Here is a 21707-nt window from a genome sequence, read left to right as displayed (position 1 = left end):
TAAAGGGAATCATTACTGTAGTTTCAGAGACATCATGGGTGAGCAGCTGAAACTGGATGTGTTTAAGGCCATACTGTAACTTTCCAGCTAAAGTTATCTGATCAATAAGTAATTGATCATTTCTTGTCGGTTACCATAGAGAGAGCTTCTTTCTTTTGTCGTGTTAAACGCGCGTCTGCGCCGATCGCCTGTTTCTCGGAGCTCTCCACAGTTTAGTCACTGTTGATGCTCCATGCTTTTCCACTGTTTTGGAGTAGGAGGAGGGAGGAGGAGGTAGAGGAGAAGGAGGGAGGGGGGTCCGCCGTGTGCGTCAGAAAGTCAGACATGTTCCAATAACGGACTATATTATCTGCTGCTATTTGCAGTTTGCTGTAGCCAGGCGCCAGACTGAGCCCGAGCAGAAACCGCTTTTTCTTGTTGCTTGTTGCTGAGATGGAAACGGTCTCTAAAGGAATGGCATCTGCGAGGCAGCTGGCAGAGAAGAGGTAGGCTGAAGTTGTGTCTCTTAGTTTGGATGTGTGGAGCGCGCAGTAATTATTAAATTCTCAGATACAGAGGAGATAAGTGAGTTTTACGTAGTTTGTTAACGCTTCATTGAACGCACCAGAATAGATGTCAGTTTCATTTCATTCATTCATCAGTTGCATGATTCATTTCCAAAATCTATTCAGCACCATGGTCATTTTTTTTTAAGGAGGATGACTTGTCAATTAATAGCCAAACCTACTTCTCTTTCTCTAGTATTCAAAATATTTCATCACTGTACCTTAAACACAAAAGTCCTTTTTATACACGGTCTGTTGAACACACACACTGAGCTCATTTATCCCTATCCATTTCACCAGGAATCTAACTCTTACACCTGGCACTGCAAGCATCACGCCAAAGACCACACACTCATCAGAACCTCAGCTCTAAGAGGACAGAGGATGGCAGGAGGTGTAAGGAGGAACACAGGGATGGGAAATAGACTGGGGCTGTATGTGAGATTGTTGGCAGTGAGCGTGTCACTGGGAAGTGATCTGGGCTTGCTGGGCCTGAAAGACCAGGTTGGGGTCAAAGCCCAGAATAATGAGAGAAGGGTATTGGCGCATATCCCTGGTGACATCATTATAGGAGCTCTGTTCTCTGTCCACCACCAACCACCTGCAGACAAGGTACATGTTATGTTTATGCATGTGTGCTCATTTTCTCTATGTGTGTGTGCATGTGATAAATGGTAATCCAGTTGTGTTACACTTCGCTCAGGTCCACGAGCGAAAGTGTGGTGCAGTGCGTGAGCAGTATGGGATCCAGAGAGTAGAGGCCATGATGCACACTCTGGATCGAATCAATGCAGATCCCACTATCCTCCCAAATATCACCCTGGGCTGCGAGATCAGGTCAGAAACCAATCACACCTTCTTTTTTTTTTATTCTTATGTAGCCATAAACTGTTTGTTTGACTTTCACTGCTGGACTACGAGTGGACCATGTCTTGACACAAAGAAGAATTTTCATAGAAAAAAAGGGCCAACTTGCAACAAGTTGTGAGAGAAACAACAAAGTATAATAAAGTATAATCTAATAATATAATAATATATAATATATATATAATAATCAGATAATCAAATCAACTAGCTGTCTCACAAATAAGCAGAACAACTGTCTGTATTCAGCAGAGATGTTAGGTATCACCCAAACAAGCTGATTACTGAACGATCATCACAAATGAAGCAACATTTTTTTTTTTTTTTTAGGCTTTGTCTTTTACTGCTTTTACATCACGTTACAAGCAACACTCTGTGCCAAGGTTCGTTATATAAATTGCAGTGTACTTCTACTTCATTTCCAATCACTCAAGGAAGACAATGGGTTTCACCACTCTCTGTAAAGTAGAAAAAACAGCTATGACATCCTTTAAGGACAAGGATTCTTATAATTTGGACCCAAATGAGACACAGTAAGGCAAAGACAGATGGTACATTTATAGAGCCTTTAATTGAGTCACTTTGAATGAGTAGAGGGTCTGGGAGTAAATGGGGGAGGTGTTATTAGGCAGCAGGGGAGGACAGATTGGGGACTTGAAGCAGCAGGCCAACTTCCAGGGAGACAGTAACTGAAGAGGGTAGGATATAGACAGACGAACAGTGGGTGGAGGAATCAGGGCCTAAGTGAAGACCGGTATCTAAAGAGTGTATGTAAACCACAGAGGTAGGCATCCTCTTACAGTAACCAGTGTAAATCAGAATGTCAAGCACTGACAAACCATGGCTAGAGACATTGCCTTAAACATCAAAGGATAAGTTGAGAGTTTTTCAAGTCTAAGCTACTACAGTATTCAAATACTGTATGTATGTTGAAAGAGTTGATCATTCTTCCTCTCTGTAGAGGCTGTGAAGTGACCCCTTCCACACTTTACAGATTTAGAAATGAAAAACAAAATGCAGTGCTATGGTTCACACGAAAGTCATTTGAAAGTTCCAAAGCTAATATGAAGCTGATGTTGCTGGTGTCGTACCCCGTCAACAAATCTACATGCAACAACCAGGAAGTATCTCTCACCATCCAGCAAAATACAAGCAGGGATTTTTGTAGTAAGAAGACTGGAAGATTCCAGCTTGATTGGACTGACTTTCCCTAATGAAACCTCATATTAGCTTTGGCTGAACTTTAGATAGCAGACTTCTCACGGCTCTAAAAATTATCTTAGTCAAGCGGCTCTTTCAAAAGCATGAGACACAGACTGTGTGCCTAAAAAGGATCCAACTGGCTAATCTAAGCTATCCTCTTATTCCCATCCTGCTTGCCAAAGCAACAACGTTAACTCAATCTTTCTACACCAGGGACTCATGCTGGCACTCTGCGGTGGCACTGGAGCAGAGTATTGAGTTCATTCGGGACACTCTAGTGTCCAGCGAAGAGGAGGAAAGCCAGGGCAGGTGTACTGCAGAGGCAGGGAGCTTGCTGCTTCAGGGGAAGAAGCCCATTGTGGGTCTGATCGGACCAGGATCCAGCTCTGTGGCTATACAGGTGCAAAATCTCCTCCAACTCTTCAACATCCCACAGATAGCCTACTCAGCCACAAGCATGGATCTCAGTGACAAGGTAAGATGAGTTAACAAAAACTTTAACATCAAAGTTCGAGAGAATTTCAATAATTATTTCACATATAATTACACGGTGGCAAAAATATCTTCACCCGTCACAGTTTTCATTGTTTCTAGACAATTACTGGTTTTGGGTTTGATGGAAGTCATCTTTAAGAGACTTCATGTCTGCTTTTGTAACTGTATTATTCTCTGACAATAATGCAACTATGACGATAATAAAAGCAGACATGATTGCCATTGTGATGAATTACCTATCTCAAGGACAATTTTCATAAAGCAACAGAACGGTAAGCATTAAAGCATTTGTATGTCCTTTGTTTTAAAAATCATCTGGAAGTCAATGTACTGTGAGTTTACAATATGGGTTATTATGGATGCATGTGTAACTGGCAGACAGGCTGTCAAACTGAAATATGCCAAGTAGACTGCCAGACTTGTGAACATGTAAATTGCTTCCAACAGAGCCTGTATAAATATTTCATGAGGGTGGTGCCGTCAGATATGCAACAGGCCAGAGCCATGGTGGACATTGTCAAGAAATACAACTGGAGCTACGTGTCCGCAATACACACAGAGGGTAAGACTGTGTATGCGTAAGTGTATGTGTGTGTTGTTGCTTCACATTTATCATTGTTATATTCTGACATTGTCATTTGCATTTTTATCTCTCTTTCTCATTCTTATTTACACATGGATTAAACAAAATTAATGATATTTATGCTGATTTGCTAGTTTATTAACCTGTTTTACAATGAATCAGAAATGGAGAAACATGCATCCACATTTTTTGTGCCTGATCCAGTCCTTAGTTTCAGTAGTTTTTGAATTTTCCATCTGACGGAGTGGAGGAGACACATTTTACTTACTGACACTATGACCTGCTATCAACACAGACGAAGCTCAGCTGAAATCTCGTCTATCATTTTGAATGCCAATATCCTTCTGCAGCGAGCTGGAGCCAAAATAAGCCTGTCTTTGCACAGATCCACACACACACACACACACACACACACACACACACACACAGTACCAATACATTTTTTCTAAAAGTAACTCCCATGTGATACTTGATACTGATTTTAGAGTGATTTTACAGTGGAGGCCATTATACTGTATCTGTGGCATGAATATGAAATTCATTTGAAATTAGCACAGATTATATATTCTCTGTAATCCTGTTCATCATTGGCAAAGCTTCCCAGAGAACATCTGCCATGGGCTTTGAACTCTCTGATTACTGTGATGGCTCAGCCACTGATCACATTCTCACAGCAGTTGCTCATTATCAGCTTTGCATTTTATTACTTTATTTTTAATGCTCTATCTGTAGGAACTAAAGTTAAAATTGATTCAGTGAAAATTATTCAAGGTTCTTAAAGAGACTTTAAAAAAAAAAGGATGAGATGAATACAGATTAATTGTTGTCCTCTGTGGACAGTGTGATGGATGGCTCCAATACAAAATGCAATTGCTTTATCATATTTATAGTGCAGATGTAAGGCTGATCTCCAACTCGTACCTCATACAACTCTGGTCTCCTGCTGAGAACATCTAGGCAATATCAATACACAGGGTTATCTCAACTTCAACAAATCCATCCCCTGAATCACTAATCCCACCTATTCAGAAACAAAACACATGGTATTGGCATCATTTTCAATATCAGCCTAAATACTCCATACTGTTCCCATCATTTTACTGCTTCTATTTTAACCTCTTAGTGGCTCAAGGCCATTATGTTTCTGAAATAAATCCCTCTTGATAAGAGCAAGTGCTAAAGCCTGACTGGATCATTCCAGTTTATTGCATAAAAATATCAAACTGTTGTAGAGGAGGATTTAAAAAAGGGTCTTTTGCATGCCAAATGTTCCTTTACAGGATAAAACCTCATGTAATGGGTATCTTATCATAAAAAAGACCTCTGGTTTAACACTTGGTGTGTTCTCCCAGTCCAGTGGGCAGCAGGATGTTGTCAAAATAATTTTATTCTATGTATGTTATTATACACACATACCTGATTTATTGAATCTGGCACTACCTCGACAGTTCTAAACAAGTTTGCTGACTCAACAAGTCAAACATTCTGTGCAAAATTACACAGCATTTATAATAATATAATAACATTAACAATGTGCTCTAGATCAGGCTCTGTTTTGGGTTTCTGATGTCTATCAATGGTTAAAAATATATTGCACATCCCTGGTAGTCCAACAACATAATTATAATAGCCCAGCTGTCACATGCAGGTGCACCTTGTTTGCATGGTACTCTACATGGCATTTGCATAAACTGATGACAAGGGTTTTGACCTAGTACATGATATCAACTGTCCCACAAAATTAGCAACAACACACAAAACACTGTTTGAAAAATGGTCCATTCTGATATGATTTTAAAGATATCTCAAGTACAGAGATGCAGAAACTCCATATTTACTGTAGCTCCAGAGGTTACGTTGTGGTTATGAAACAGTGTACTGCTCAACCTACTTTCCATAACATTTTGCCTGTTCCTGCAGGCAAAAAAGTATTCTTATTTACAAAGGCTTTTTGGAGAGTTAGAAAAGGAGGAAAGACACATTAAAGAGCAAAATAAAATAATCATAGTGTACCATTAGTAACATTAACAAGAAGTTGAATCAAGGTGAAAGTAGAGTCTTAAAAAAACTGAAAGACTGCGTTAGCACTCAGGGACGCATGCCACATATGGGAGTAAAACTCACACATAGTAATGAGACGGATGCCTCAAACAGCGTCGTGCCCAGAGTGAGAGTACACTTGTAAAGCAACAGAAACTAGGTGACCTCATTTCCAGCAAAAACAGGGAAATCTAACCCCTGACAGCTCCCATAATAGGGACAAAATTATCAGATTCTTAAGTGTTGTGCCGCATTACACCAGTGTATTGGATTGTCTTCACTCTGTGTGCGCGCATTGCAAGATGACACGAGAGCATTTGTACCAGAGTGAAAGTGTGACAAGCAAAACAACAAAAACTTGTGTAAATGTTTGCACATAACAATGTAAACAAAGAGTACTGCGATAGCAGTTTTGAATTTTAAATTGTAGTGCCAAAACATAAAAAAACAACTGGGAGAGTTGAAGTTTTGTGTGTGTGATAGTGTGTGTGTATATAAACACAAATCCATCCCCGTGGTCCCATCCATAGGTAATTATGGAGAGAGCGGTATGGAGGCATTTAAAGACATGGCAGCAAAGGAGGGAATCTGCATCGCCCACTCTGATAAGATATACAGCAACGCAGGGGAGCAGAGCTTTGATAAGCTGCTGCAGAAACTACGAGGTCACCTGCCTAAAGCCAGGGTGGTGGCCTGCTTCTGCGAGGGCATGACAGTCAGAGGCATACTGATGGCCATGAGACGACAACGCCTGGTGGGAGAGTTTCTGCTGGTTGGAAGGTGAGTGGTGGATTTTTGCTTCTATTAGAGGCTAAAAGAACTGATTGAAATATTTGTGCCCCAGGCCTCAGTGTTGTGCATTAATTTTCAATCCAGACTGTCCTCAGATGTTCAACATGATTAAACAGGATGTGTTTGTCATGGAGCCATCTTTGTCCTCTCATCATCATCCTTGTTATCATCTTCATCGCATCCATCAACTTCATGGTCGTCTAGGAAACCCAAGGTAATGTTTAATGAACTTTTTTAACGATAGCCATAAACTCTTCTGAGACTATCACAATCTGGATTTTTGCTTAACTTCAAATCAGAAGTACTTGATACTATTATTACATTCAGTCACTGTCAGTGCACTTGTAGCTATTATTGAGAAAGGCTAATCTAACCTGCTCTGTTTTTATTTGCCATTCCAAATAAGGTTTATTCATATAGATGTTTTATTGCGAACTGCAATAGAATACTTAAGCTAGTAAACACATTTTCAGGCATGCAAGTGCGGAAGCGTATTCACCCCCTAAATAGGTGCTTGGACAGAGCACCCAAAAATCTGAGGCGGCATATAGGGAAATACAGTAAATTAACTATAAATCAATATGATATAGTATTATATTGTTATTGTCACAGTCACATCAGTGCAGTGGGCAGCCATATAAAGTCAGCCCAAATAAATAGATTAATTATTTAATTAATAGGTAAAGCAGTGATGGTCTTCCAGTATTAACTATACAGCATCCTAATCCAGAATATCACACATTTTCTTTTAGAGTAATATTACCACTTCAAATTTTCCATACTACTGTATGTACTCGCACATTCATAGGTTAATTTAAGCAGAAAAAATGTTAAAAAGTGGGCATACAGTGCAGGAGAGAAAGTATGCAATTAAAAACATGAGTGGAAAAAAAAGCGGGAAAGAGGGGGTTGATTTAGCAGGAGGTTTCACTCTCTCTCCGAGAATAACATGTTTTATTTTAAGGTTTAACTCTCTGGCTCACTGTCGTCCCTGGTGTTCTATAAATGCCTTTCCTCATTAGGAGCCACATATGTAGGCTGTCGCTCAAATCTGACAGCAGGATACATAAAATAACCTTGAACTACATATTGCAAAAAAAAAAAAAAAACTCTAAAAACATGCTCTATATGATAATCCATATTAATCTATATTACCACAGAGAGCTTCGAGACAGTTATGGTGTTGTCTATCTATTATTAAAAATTACAGTTAATTTGTCAAGATGTCTGTCCTTGCTTTTTTGTTGGGTCTATGTTGAGGTCTCATCTTGATGCATACGTATTCATGAGATAATATATGAGCATGCACTGTTCTGTGTGTGTGTGTCTAGTTAAGAGTTGTGTCTCTCTTCAGCAGTGTGTGTTTCTCTCTTTGTTAGCTTCATTGCTTTTCTTGTTACTCTAGTTAGTTACTTGCACAAACCATCCTCTGCATGTCAGCCTGGAGGATTTGTCGCCAGGTCTGTGTAAGTGCGCGTTCTTAGGTTCCATTTATAGAAAGAGAGAGACTGGGGGAGCAGATGCAGAGCAGATTTCCTTTTGTTTTGTTTACCAGCCCTCCTTAAGCCTATTTTGTGTATCAACGCCACTGTCAGTCTGTATCACAGGAACTCCACAAGGCAAATACAGGTGTTATACTTTACTTTTATCCAGCCTATCCACTAATCTGACAATAATAATTTCCACTTATGTTGCAGTAAGTTTGGTTTGACCTTGCGTCCTTACATTGGTCCACCCCACTACAGTCTGCATCACTGCTACTTCTCCTTATCGGCCTTGAGAGAGTTTAGACTGAAGCATTATGATCCCCCACTGGCTTCCCACCAGCAAATACTGCCACTGGAGCACCTGACTAAACCGGATACACAGCAACCGAGGTTGCGTAGGTCGTGGGAGTTTTTCCTCTGTTCTGTTCTGTTCAGACAGCTGTTTCACTTTTTCTTTTCCATTTTTCTCTTGTGTTGTTTAGCTTCATTTTAGAAATGGACCTTTCCAGCGTCAAGTTTGTACCACTAGAGGTTTATAAAGTGTCCACTCAGAAAAGATTTGGCTGGAAAGTTGGCCAATATTGTGTGTGTTTGTGTGTGTGAGTGAGAGAGCACACGCTCGCACACTTGTGTGTGTCTTCAGGCTTGTAGGTGGTGCAGCAACACGCTGCATACTGCATATTGCCCTCCCAGGTCAATGTGTGGGTTTCAGAGCTCTCGTTCAAGAGTGATTCAAACTATCCAGAGTCAAAGCCCTCCGTGCTTTTCATATCCATTCCTGCCTGTTTAATGCCAGTGTACCATTTCTGTGCTCGCTTCTCTAAGGATGTGTTATGAAATGATCTCCTACCTCACCCAGAGAACCAGGCAACATAAAAAAAGAAAAAAAAAACACCCACACTACTGTTGTGTAACTCCAGCTTGGTTAGTAAAGTTTTCAAAAACAGAAAGAGAAGAGTGCATTTCTTTGTGTCAGCAAGGTGCACGTGTTTACATGTATGCACATGTGGAGGTGTAATCAACCTTCTATCTTTGTTGATTGTAGACAAGTGTCCAGAGGGAGAGATAATAATAGATGGAGTAGAAACCTCAAACAGTTCACTGATGAGAAAGCTTATTGAATCCGAGCCCACGATGTTTTTGAATAAGCAGCAGATCAGATGTGTCTGCAAACGCTGCAGCCTAGTGCTGTTTGTCTGCTGTTTAAAGTTTATAGAGCATCAGGGGTCTTTTTTTAACTGTAATCAGAGGGTGTTGTACAAAACTTCCTTCTGTAGAATGGCACTAAAATTAATCAGTTATGTGACATTTCTAAGTTGCAAATCAATATATGCTCTAACTTTGTCAGAATTAAAAATACATTAGCAGATTGGTTCACACATGCAGCATGTTTCTGCAAAGCAGATATTTGCTCCTGTTGTTAAAGTCAAGCAAATCAATATGCTCTTCATTACGAAAGTGTCTCAGTGGACTTCACAGATAATGAGCCTACAGAGATCTAATTAATCTGCAGCCAGACACAAACTTTACAAATAAAGTTATTTGACCGTGGAAGTAATACATACAAAACAAAGCATACAACACAACACAGCTTGTTGACAAGAAAACACATAACAGGCCTCTCCATCCAAACTAGCCAAGTTTTCCCAGCAACATCAACTCTTCATCCCTGGAGGTTTGTTATAAGTTATCTTTGCACATGAACATAATTAAAAAAAACCCACCTCACAATTCTTCAACTTGGATATGTAAGCAAATACTTTTTATTTTTATCACCCAGTGAGACTTGTTTTGGTGCATCTGAGTCATCATGATGCATTTTTATTCTACTGTAACTCTCATTAGGTTCATTTTGTAAGGCACCACCTGCCACCTTCAATCTGTGCAACAGTGGCCTAAAAAATAGTCATACGCACCAGCTATAGCTGTCTACAACAGACCACAAGGACCAAGTGTTACTTTTCTATCTATTATTCAGACTACACACAGTAATCTGTTGTATCCCAATCCTACGTTTAGTTTTAACATTGATTTCTGAAATATTGTTTCTAAAAATCTGAGCTTATGTTAGGTGTTACATTTGCACACTTGGCTGCTAAGATGGGCTTTTTCAAAATGTCAGTCACCTCATTATCCTTTTTATGGTGAGACTTGTTTTACTGGGTGCAACTGTTAACCAGGCCCAAGGCTAAGTGGAGAATCCTGGAGTATAGTATAAAAACTGTGTTGATTAGGAGGTGGGAGTTGTTGTATGATTCCACCCGCTTCTGACATCCATGCTAAATTTCTAAGTTCACCCACCTATATTAGCAGCAAAAGGAATCTGAGGGTGGTCTAAAGAGAGCTCTCCTTTGTAATGGCCAATTTAAATCTAGTTTTTGACCATCTCCTTATCTGGCATTGTGTCAGGTTTACCAGCTTTTCCTTACACATAACAGACAACATGAAGTTTTCCACAAGTCTTGCTGAGGTGACAGTGCTGTCTCAACAGTCAAATCCTTGTGTGGGTTGCAATATTGAGCAACAGTTTCCAAGATGCTAAAACGGTATGCAGTGTACTGTATATACTGAATGGTTTCTTTGTAAGACTAAGAAAGCTATTCTACAGAAAAATGTGTGTATATATTGTTATACCATTCACATGTATCACTGTACATAGTGTATCTCAAAACTTGATTTATAATAGCTTTGGAGAAAACCATCAGAAGTTAAGAAAGGTTTTTTTCTTTGGGTCAATCCTAACTCTAACTAACAGCCTGCTGTTACCTTGTCTGGCTCTACCTTTCTCCTCCTTTCCAGTGATGGTTGGGCTGACAGGTACGATGTGACTGATGGCTACCAGAAGGAGGCAGCTGGTGGAATCACTATAAAGCTTAAGTCGGCATATGTGACCTGGTTCGATGATTATTACCTGAACCTGAAGCCCGATGCCAACCTGAGGAATCCCTGGTTCCCAGAGTTCTGGCAGCACCGCTTCCAGTGCAGGTTGAGGGGCCACCCGCAGGAGAGCACCATGTACAACCGCACCTGCACCTGTTAGTACAACACAAAGATCATGTTTCACACACTTATTCACACACTGTTCTCAGGTCATCTAGTCTGTGTTAAACTCCAAAGTTCTCACCATCAGTTTACGTTACACTAATTACAGTAATGGGGTTTCTCTTTATGAGCAGGTTTCTGTTCTCCACAGGGAGAGAGTCTCTGCGCCATCAGTATGCCCAGGACACCAAGATGGGCTTTGTCATAAATGCCATCTATTCCATGGCTTACGGCCTACATGCCATGCAGCAAGCCCTCTGTCCAGGATACAAGGTGCGACAGTGACCAGTGTGCACATTTGTGTGCTTTCCTATTGGACGTGACAGTATTGACTGTGCACTTTGCATTTCCACCAGGGTTTGTGTGAGTCCATGCGGCCCATTGATGGACGCAAGCTGCTGGATTTCCTGATGAAAACCAACTTTACAGGCGTATCTGGGGAGACTATCCTCTTTGACCAGAATGGAGACTCACCTGGGAGGTAAGGATTACGATGGGGGAAAGGAGGGAAATGAGGAATGAGAAAGAAACATTAAAATGTGTGCACATGCTGTTTAATGCACACAATAACTTATGTGCCTCAGGTATGAAATCATGAACTTCAAGCAAGTGGGTGAGGATGAGTACGCTTATATCCATGTGGGGAGCTGGGATCAAGGTGGCCTAAAGATGAATGATGAGGAAATCTGGAGTAACAACAGTGACATCATCCAGTCAGTCTGCTCTGAGCCCTGCCAGAAGGCGCAGATCAAGGTATGCACCACTCCAATGCAAAGTTTAACATTGAGGAGCCACACGTGTTTTTAAAATCAACTATCAGCTATGTTGAATTTCAGAGACTTTAAGTAACAATAAATGTGGTTACATTTTCCTCCTTTTTTATTTTCATGCAGGCATTATATCAGCCTCTTCAGGCTATACATTTAAATTAACTGTCTACATCATACCAAGGTTATATTATATTATACTATTAGAAATCCAGTTTTGCTAATATTGGCAGGTGTTTCTGTTATGACAATCTCAGAGAATAGGTCATAGCTTTACTGAAAAAATTGCCAAGTAAGACCCACACAGGAGGCTTAAACTGATCCCACATTGACTGTGTGAGCTACAAAATAGGTCCAATCAGATCCTTGAGTGCCCCACCAGGGACTCAGGCTTTAATCATCTCCCATCTGGGCTTCTCTAACACCCATCAGTATCTCCAAATCATGCAGAACAGTGCAGCTCTCTATCATCTCAATAGTCTCCCTACACACTGACTCCCTGTAAAGTGGAAACTTGAAGGGAATTCAAAACTCCCATCTCATGCATAAACGTTTTGAGGAGATCTGCATGTCCATACCTTCAGGTCTTACAAGCCCCCATCCTTAGCTGTGGTCGTACCATCTGCTCGACTCTCTCTGACCTGTGCTGACAGTGTCTCCACTCTTAACCCCAACTTCTGTTGAAGTGGAGTTGAGGACTTAGTCAACCAACACCCATGATTTAATGACTTCAAATGAAATTTGAACACTCAACATTCACTGTGTGACATAACTAACCACTGACCCACCATGCCACCTCTTCCCTTAGTTCATTTACTGCTGAAGGGCTGCTAAGGCTCAATGAGATTCTATATATCCATTTTTCTTTGATCCCCTGATGAAGAAATCCTCATTTCCTTGTCCTACAGGGCAGTCAGAGTGTAAGATTAGCTACAGAAAAGTGCCACTGGAGCTTTGAGACCTTCCCACCCTTTCATGTGTGTGTGTGTGTGTGTGTGTGTGTGTCTTCAGGTGATCCGTAAAGGAGAGGTGAGCTGTTGCTGGACCTGTACTCCCTGCAAGGAGAATGAGTTTGTGTTTGATGAGTACACTTGTCGAGCCTGTGTCCTGGGCTCGTGGCCCACAGATGACCTCACTGGTAAACACACTTTGTTTGTGTCTCTTTTACATAAAATACAAGATTTCCAAACAGGCCAGAATAGGCTTGAATTTGGGTCACACACTGATGGTGCATCCGAAATCCCCTTGCTTCTTACGTACCACACAAACACTCTGAACTAAGACACTCTCCACTGAACAGAAATCAACGCAAATACTCATGTACTACACACACACCAAGACATTTTAGATCCCTGCCAGAATAGAGGATTTGACTGAAGCTTAACTCCAAAGTCTATTAAAACTGTTTGAAACCCTTTTCCTGCCCTTTAGTAAATACATGTTGCTTCCCACAACATATCAGCACCTCGTAGTTGAAAAAACACATGAAGCCAGTTTTTGATGTGCATCCTCCACAGATGAACAGCGGTGCGTTTATACTGTTATCACTCTGTTCTATCTCCCCCTGATCTCTCTTTTCTTCCTTACAAATCCCTGTAATGTTTCACACCAAATTTGGCTCATCTGTCATAACCCCACTGTATCACAGTAAAGATTTTACACCTCAACAGTCTAATTATTGTTGCTGTTTACAGTCAATACTGCAGTTTTCTGTGTTTTGTTTACTCACTCCCTATGATCTCTCTGTATCCACTAAGGTTGTGAGCCAATCCCGGTGCAGTACGTGCGTTGGGGAGATCCAGAGCCCATCGCTGCAGTGGTCTTCGCCTGTCTGGGCCTCATGGCTACACTTTTTGTCACTTCTGTTTTTATCAAGTAATTACACCCTACAGCTTTACCCGGCGTGTGCATACAAACTAGGCATGGGACGATATAAAAATGTCAGGTTGCGATAATCCTGGTCAAAATACAACAATATTATTAAGTCTTAGAATGATTTGAACTGTTTCTTATGGACTGTGGCCAAACAGAGTGGTGAAGGGATGAGTCCTAAAGCGCGCTAAATTACAACTACAAGTAGGAAGCTTGGTAGTGGTCACGTATACCATACAACATGTGTTCATAGCTTAACAATAGCTTTTTACTTCTGGTGATTGTATTTCATAACATTGGTGTTCCTTTGTGAAAATTATCTTGCCGAACAAAACGTTCGGTATCACAAACTGTTTTTGGTCACGGAGTCAAAAACCAATGAAAAAGTCCCACTGGCTCTTTGTCGAGGGAACCAGGGTGACGCTGAAGTCCGGGTTGGCCTACAAAAATACGTTATCCCACCACCACTCTCATATACAGCCTATGGCAGCACTTTAACGTTAAAGCAACAGTTAACGTTAAAGGAAGAACTGTGGTAAATTGCTGTCATTTCGCCGCTCTGGTCTGAGACAGCGGAGCTATTTTCTGTTTAGCTACTTAGCTATCGTTACCTGGCTAACGTTAGCTTAATTCACTGGTGACCAAAACAGCATCAAAATATAACATTTACGTAAACGTCACCGTTAGCATAACTTAACCAACATTTGCTGTGTTAAGTAACGTTAATTAATTTTACCTGGAGTTCGGCAAGTAGAGTTTGATAGTTGTCACGGAGATGGGAGGTCAAATTGGAGGTGTTGGACACGATGTTACTTGGTATTGCGTGGGTACAATTGGCTAGCCCAACCTTCAGCCATGGTGACAGGCTTAGCATTTTGTGATCACAGGAAAGATGCAGGCTCCCCCTTGTGGCAGTTCAAAATAATTTACAGGACTGTATGTTTGAAGTCACTCGTGAGGATATTAACGATTATCCCCATTCACCATTATCTTAATGACATAAAGTCACTACAATCAACTTATTGAGTGTTTTTCTTTATCGTGATGAGCGATAAATTCGTATACCGTTAAATTCATAATTAAATAGGGTCAAAACTTGACCCAATTTGTACACTCGGGGTCAGAACAACTATGAGCTATGAGGTTAACTGCTATATGGTAAACCAAAAATGGTTTGTTACATTTTTACATGATCCTCTCTGAATCCAGTAAGTTTGTGACAATTGAATTTACTGCTCTGACTATGTTTTTAGCAATTTTGTCGATATAATTGAATAAATCTATAGATTCTGGGACACTCCTGTGGTCAAATCATCCAGCCGTGAGCTCTGCTACATCATCCTGGCTGGGATATGTCTGGGCTACCTGTGCACCTTCAGCCTTATCGCCAAGCCCCACATAATCTACTGCTACCTCCAGCGGCTGGGAATCGGCCTGTCTCCTGCCATGAGCTACTCCGCTTTAGTCACCAAGGTACTTTCTTTTCTGTTTTTGTTGCCAGACAGTAGAGGAACAAAAATTAGATGGTCCAAGCAGTTTAGCTTAGTGTCATGTTTCACTTCCTGTGAAACTTTGCAAGTTAACACCCCATTGTCCCCTCATCAGCTTCATTTGATTTCTGAGTTTGCTATTGAAATACACTTGAATAGAAGGTTCACAAGTCGGCAGAAAAAAATTGCAAAATGAAGCATTTGAAGGTCATTCCCATCTTTCAGGTACATACAGCATACAGCAAAGTATACAATATATGTTGGAGCCTTCAGCAGAGAGAGCTGCGAATGGTGTTTTTGCAAGTCAAAAATGTTTACTGCCATGTGCAACCATCTCTAAATGATAGATGATTCAATGAAAAGACTTTCACACTTTGACATTTTTAGTTTCTTGGCACCTCTCTAATTTCACCTTACAACCACATTTGATCAGACCACTTGTCTACAACTATATGAGCTATTTAAGTAGAAGGGCATGTAAGGATAAGGGCAGGAGTAAAAGAGCTACTGCCAAAGATTGGATGATGGCCAATTGTAAGGGAGGTATGGTAGAAGTTGAGGATCTGTGTGTGGGCTGAGGTTGATGTTTAAGATCTGGGAACTGAAAAGGGGATTATTGTTATGAATCAGTGTGAGCGGTTATCCACAGTCGATGTAAGTGAAGCCTGCATAACCATTTGATCTATTTTTGATCCAGACCAACCGTATAGCACGGATCCTGGCAGGCAGCAAGAAGAAGATCTGCACCAAGAAACCTCGCTTTATGTCCGCCTGCGCACAATTGGTCATCGCCTTCCTACTCATACTGCTGCAGCTGGGGATTATTGTGGCACTTCTTATCATAGAGCCACCACAGGTGTGTGTATGTGTATTTTCCAATGTGGGGGATGTTCATTTACATTTATTTATACAACCTGTGTAACCTCTACCTTTATCTTCTCTTAGGTTATCTATGACTACCCCAGTATCCGCGAAGTACATTTGATCTGTAATCTGACCACTCTGGGGGTGGTGGCGCCGCTGGGCTATAATGGCCTGCTTATCCTCAGCTGCACCTTCTACGCCTTCAAGGTACTTCAGCATTGCAGTAGTCAATAAAACATAGGCTGTCCCATTGTACTTTCTCAGTTAAAGGTATATATTTCTGACTTTGCTTTTCTTCTCCATGTGTTCTGTTCTTCTTATTTCAACTTACTTTGCTTTAAGAATAATATTCCTCCTTCTCTCCCTGCAGACCCGTAATGTACCAGCTAATTTTAATGAGGCCAAGTATATTGCCTTCACCATGTATACCACCTGTATCATCTGGTTGGCTTTTGTTCCTATTTACTTTGGTTCCAACTACAAGATCATAACCATGTGCTTTAGTGTCAGCCTCAGTGCCACAGTGGCTCTCTGCTGCATGTTTGTCCCAAAGGTAAGAAGTGAAAACACATATTTTTACACAGTTAGAATGAAAAACTCACAAAACTAAACTTACTCTTACTCTTTTTGTTGTTCATTTTCATGGTCAGGTTTACATCATGCTCGCCAAGCCTGAGAAAAATGTCCGGAGTGCTTTCACAACATCCACAGTGGTGCGCATGCATGTAGGTGATGCTAAAAAAGCTGCCAAGTCTGGAAAGTCCTCCAGCAGCATGGCCAATTTATTTCGACGTCGTGGCTCTGCACAGGACAACATCAGGTACATAGGAAACCAAAGTGGGTATTAAACTATGAATATATTACCTTCCATTATTATTAACACCTGTGCCCAGTTGGATAAAGCTTCTCAAGAGAACATACGGTAGTTCTGAAAAGAGTTTCACAAATTAAACTCAGGTCATGTCCTTTTAACTGCATTTTGAAGCTTATATTTTGTTTTGTCCTGATCTTTGAAAGCTTTGAAACTAAAGGAAATATTCAACATACCACAATATCAGCTTGAAGATGTCCAAATTCTTGTTTGCCAAGGACAATGTATGAAAATGTGGCATCAGGAGACACTCAAAACCTATAAAGAACTTATCTCATGCATGTAATCCTTTAGATTGGATCTATTTCGCTCATGTTTATTTTGTGACATGTGCTGTATATTTTCATTTTGTCACATTCAACAACAAAAGCCTCCTCTAATGAGTACATTTTGGTCCCCATCTGTGCTGACTGTTGCCACATAAGGTTGATAGCTATGCTGAAGGAATACTTGCAGAATCATGTAATCAGGGAAAGTACACCTCAAGTGTTTGCGGTACAGACTGCACATTGGTAATGGTGTGGGGTAGTAAAGGATGAAAGTCCAGTGAGAAGGTGCTGAGAGGGAAAAGCTGCAGACATGGCAGTCTACCTACTGGGTTTATGTTAGCTTTACTTAAAGCCATATACTTTATTTGTTTCTGTGTTCCTTCTTAAACTGTCTTTGGTAAATGAGAGCTGGATCCACTGCAACAGACTGGATGTGAAGCCAAGAAAAACTGCTCCCTGAGCTAAGAGAAGGTTACCTCATTTGGGTTAAGTACTCCCAGAGGAGCCCCTCTGCCTTTAAGGATTTCTCTTTCTAGGGAAGATAAAGGAAAATGGAGGAAGATGTGAACTTACACAGAAAGCAAAAGATAGACAGGGGGATGGTAGAAATACTTACAATAAGAAGTAGAACGTGAACCTCAGGGTGGATGGATGAGGTTCTTTCCTCAGTGTTATCCTGACACATGCACACATCTCTAGGAGGAATCTGCAGAAGAACAGTATTATTGCATGCAGATCTTTCACTAATTAGTCAATTTATACCCTTATATTCAAGTCAGTTGAGAATTAATTATTCTGAGCTCCTCTGTTTCTTTCATGTTTTGCAGTTCCAATGGGAAATCAGTGACTTGGGCACAGAATGAACGTGGCTACAGACCAAACCTATGGAAGAGGATGTCATTCCACGTCAAGAAAAAAGATGCAGTGGAGGCAAACCAGACAGCCATCATCAAACCCTTCTCTAAAGGAGGAGATACACCTGCAGACACTGCTGTCCAAGAGCAGTATGAAGAGCCACAGGTGTCTCAGCCCTTCACCTGCTCGCCGTCTCACTCACCTCTGCCCACCATCAGCCAGCATGCAGCGAAGGCAGGGGGTCTCCAGGGAGGGGAGGACGGAGAGGAGGCACAAAATTTACCCACTTACGTACCTGAGCACGCCGCTGGGGTCAGAAGAAGAGGCGGGGACAACAACAGCCAAGGTGCCGGCATGGCGGACGTTGGGGACATTAGCATCATACCAGTAGGTGTAGGTGACATCGGCATAGGGATGATCGGCGGGCAAGCTCAGGGCACCACCATCATGGACCAAATCAGTTGCGTGGTGAACCGTTTCACTGCCAACATCAGCGAGCTCAACACCATGATGCTGCCAGGCGGAGCCGCCGTCAGCCCCTCCTCCACCACCAACGCCACCGCCCTGCCTGCAGCCACTGACACCGCCCCTTGCCCTCCTCAGTACCTTACGTCCAGGGGCAGACAGGCCCCCTCCACCGTCACCACATACGCCGAGGTAGCGGCCGTTTCCAACTTCTGCGAGAATCGACCAGCAGGTAAGATTTATGAGCACCTGGCGGGGACTTGCGTTAGTAGCAGGCGAGCCAAAGATATGGAGGAGCTGGTAGCTCTGACACCTCCCTCCCCTTTTAGAGACTCATCTCTGAGCTCCAACGGCAGCTCTCCCCCCTCGCTGTCCCCGGCCTCTGAGGTTGAATATGACCAGCTGCTGCTGAGACACTACAGCCAGAGCTCCTCCTCTCTCTAAACCTGCTCTCTCTACTCCTTTTTTCTCTTATCGGAGTATTTTAAACTCCAAGAGACAAAGCGTCAGACTGGACCAAACTCTTGGATGCCTTTCTACATGTGGATATTCTGAATGTTTAAGCAGTTTTTTAAATACATTTTCATTTTCAGATTGGATTGAATGCACCTACACATGCCTCCACTGAGAGAACTGAGAGCACCACTGGCACCACTGGCAAGACTGCAAATACTAAATGCTGAAATTAAGCTAAGCAATGTCAGTGCTTCACTCTTTTGTCTCCAAGTCAGTAAAAAACTTCTCAATCTATATGGGCATTTTACAGACTCTTTAATGCTATACTGAAACAGATTTCTTACTCAGTTTCAAACTTTTCAAATTCCAAAGAAAATACTGATTCATTATAAAAATGGTTATCAATTGTAAGTGGGGGAAAATTGACCAAATATTTATGTTCAGTGTTTCTTTAGATTATGCCAAAACGGCTCATATATTGTATCTCAAAATGGCATTTGATTTTTTTTAGGTAAGTGCAGGTCTTAGAACGCTAAAGATAGTTGTATTTCAGTTGTATATTTTGCATCATCTATTATCCTAAACACAGAGAACGTGGTTTGTTTTTATTGCTTATATTATTGCTGTTGATTTCCTGTACATGTGATGTTTTTGTTACCAATAAATTGCCCTAACCTTTTAATATTTTGGATGCAGATTGGAGGTATCTGTCCAGATGTAACTCTGCCTGGAAGGTCAAACAAGACACATTTTTTCTGCCCTCTAATTTGTTGTCAACCCTGGAAGACATAAGTATCATTTCTATCCTGATGCTAAAGGACAAAGTGTACAGACGGTGTATTATGCAAATCAGGGAGCAGTTTCTATTTTCTTTTTTTCTTTTTTCTTTTGTGGAGACCTACCCTTCTCTTGGAAACAAGACAGTTACTAAGAGTGAAAATGAAATCCCCTCCCCTCCTGTGAGGACATCTCCAGGGAATGTAAGACACAAGTCTCAATGGACGTAACATCATCAGGTGTCTAACCCACAAAGAGCTTATAGACTACTTGGATGTCTTCTTTAATTCTTTTTCTCTAGACGTGACTTAGTTGAATGTAAGATAACCTGTCATCATATGAAGTGGACCAAAATGATCTTCCACCTCAGGATGTGTCTGAACCAAAATACTCTCTGAGCACTGTCATCTGCCAGCTCAAAACGTTTCTAGTTTGCATGATGTCAAGATTTGTTTGCACCAAGTTACATTTGTAATGAATTGCTTTTTACTATTGCACATGTCAAACCAATTAAGCTTAATAGATACAGTAGCAAGGTAATCATACTATTAGTGATACTGATGTGTTTTTAAGATTAGTGTTAGGAGAGTCGAGTCGAACTGGATGTGTGCCAGATTTTTTCAGACATCTATTGCAAAACTGCTTGTTTCCAGTCTGGCTTTTTACCTACATACAGTACGTGCTAGTGTCTCCATGCAGGAAATTACATCATGTCTCTGTAAATGGGCTCACATTGAGAATACTGCTGTGAACCCATTTAGATTCTAATCTCTCAAACATTTCAGGCATAAGGAGGATGTTATTTTTTTATAATATTTTATGACATTTTGTTGTTATTTCTTATGCTTTTAATGCAATTAATATTCTTTTTTATTATTCTTTTGTATCTGCATTTTGGCTTCTCTGAGGTATGTAGATGAATGACAGTACAGATTCACAGGCTTGCTATTTATTTATTTATTGTCTGGCTTGTGTCCTTTACTCCTTTTTTTCTGGATGTTTACACAGGCAAGAATGTTTTCACGTTTTATGAAATGTGCAGTATTTTTTACTGGTTTTCAATGTAGAAAAATCATCATAGACAGTTGCCATATTTGCATGCAGGTTTGTGCCAATTGCAATTTTACAGGTGCATACAATGCTTGATGCCAATAATTCATTGATATAATCTACAGAAGACGTTTGTCTTGGTCTTATCTTTTCATCTGCCTTTCAGATAACCTGAATTTACTATTTAGATTTGTGCTGCATTAAAGGTTTCCATTCAAAATGTACAACATTTTATGACAATCATATGTAATTCACTGTAAATGCTCCTTATTTACATTGTAGGAATACATCATTCACAGAAATTAAAATAGGAATTCTTTATTGCAATGATAGGAATAAAACTTAATTTCACTATTTAAAAATCTAGAATATGAATACTCATCATTACATCATACTACATACAATACTTCACTTTCCTGCAGTAACCATTTCATAAGAACTGGAATTTAGGAATAGGAATTTAACAGCTAAAGGCTTGTCATGTTTTAAGGAGTCACATTTGGTTTTAATGCAAAGAACTGGACTGTGTGCAGCGTTATTTTTACACTTTCTAAGTTGATGTTACTTAGGAACCTTTTCTAAATAAGATAATTGTGTCAAATCACTGTGCGATAATTAATATACCTGGAAACAGGGTTTCTAGGGCACTCTGTATTAAATAACATGATATAATTTCCTATGCCATAAATTGTAGACCAAAATTGTTCAGTGAAATTAATAGTCACAGGATGGATGGTGGTTAACATTTATTCATAGTTAGAGCGTAATAGCTTTGATGAGCACAGGGAGGGAGTAAGGCCACAATGGGCCGACTCATTGTTTATCCTTATGTGGTGTTACATAGTCTACCCTCGCTCAGTATTAAAATATTAACGTTCCTGGGAGGGGCAGCTGTCCTCAAACTGAGGGCATCTGACAAT

At 40.7% G+C, this 21707-nt stretch overlaps 1 protein-coding gene across 4 annotated transcripts; it reads left to right on the top strand.

Annotated features, from left to right (window-relative positions):
• Positions 1–334: 334 nt before the first annotated feature.
• On the top strand, positions 335–20916 carry grm5a (glutamate receptor, metabotropic 5a). 4 transcript variants are annotated; one of them, XR_007815256.1, is made up of 20 exons: positions 336–485; positions 846–1157; positions 1249–1382; positions 2826–3087; positions 3555–3669; positions 6261–6510; positions 10809–11044; positions 11203–11324; positions 11408–11532; positions 11636–11804; positions 12830–12956; positions 13576–13693; positions 14977–15163; positions 15878–16036; positions 16126–16251; positions 16415–16597; positions 16695–16864; positions 18012–18736; positions 19098–19203; positions 19657–20916. XR_007815256.1 is itself a non-coding variant. In XM_018691154.2 (19 exons), the coding sequence occupies exons 2-19, from the start codon at positions 930–932 to the stop codon at positions 19130–19132; spliced, it is 3471 nt and encodes a 1156-aa protein (XP_018546670.1). In that variant the 5' UTR covers positions 336–485; positions 846–929; the 3' UTR covers positions 19133–20916. The 4 variants fall into 4 exon arrangements, 3 of the variants coding, with proteins under 3 accessions (XP_018546671.1, XP_018546670.1, XP_018546669.1); XM_018691154.2 differs by having other exon boundaries at positions 19098–20916; XM_018691155.2 differs by lacking the exons at positions 19098–19203; positions 19657–20916 and having other exon boundaries at positions 335–485; positions 16695–16881; positions 18012–18156.
• Positions 20917–21707: the final 791 nt, after the last annotated feature.

This window comes from Lates calcarifer, linkage group LG20 (genome assembly GCF_001640805.2).
Source record: "Lates calcarifer isolate ASB-BC8 linkage group LG20, TLL_Latcal_v3, whole genome shotgun sequence".
Taxonomy (NCBI): Eukaryota; Metazoa; Chordata; class Actinopteri; family Centropomidae; genus Lates; species Lates calcarifer.
The sequence above is the reverse complement of the archived record's forward strand: the minus strand, read 5'-3'. Positions and strand labels throughout refer to the sequence as shown.

Bases quoted from the DNA above. Each gene is read 5' to 3' on its own strand.
- grm5a (XM_018691153.2), top strand. From the start codon at position 930: ATGGCAGGAGGTGTAAGGAGGAACACAGGGATGGGAAATAGACTGGGG. The intron at 3,088-3,554 runs GTAAGATGAGTT...TGCTTCCAACAG, and splicing joins GCATGGATCTCAGTGACAAG to AGCCTGTATAAATATTTCAT. The intron at 11,533-11,635 runs GTAAGGATTACG...TATGTGCCTCAG, and splicing joins AATGGAGACTCACCTGGGAG to GTATGAAATCATGAACTTCA.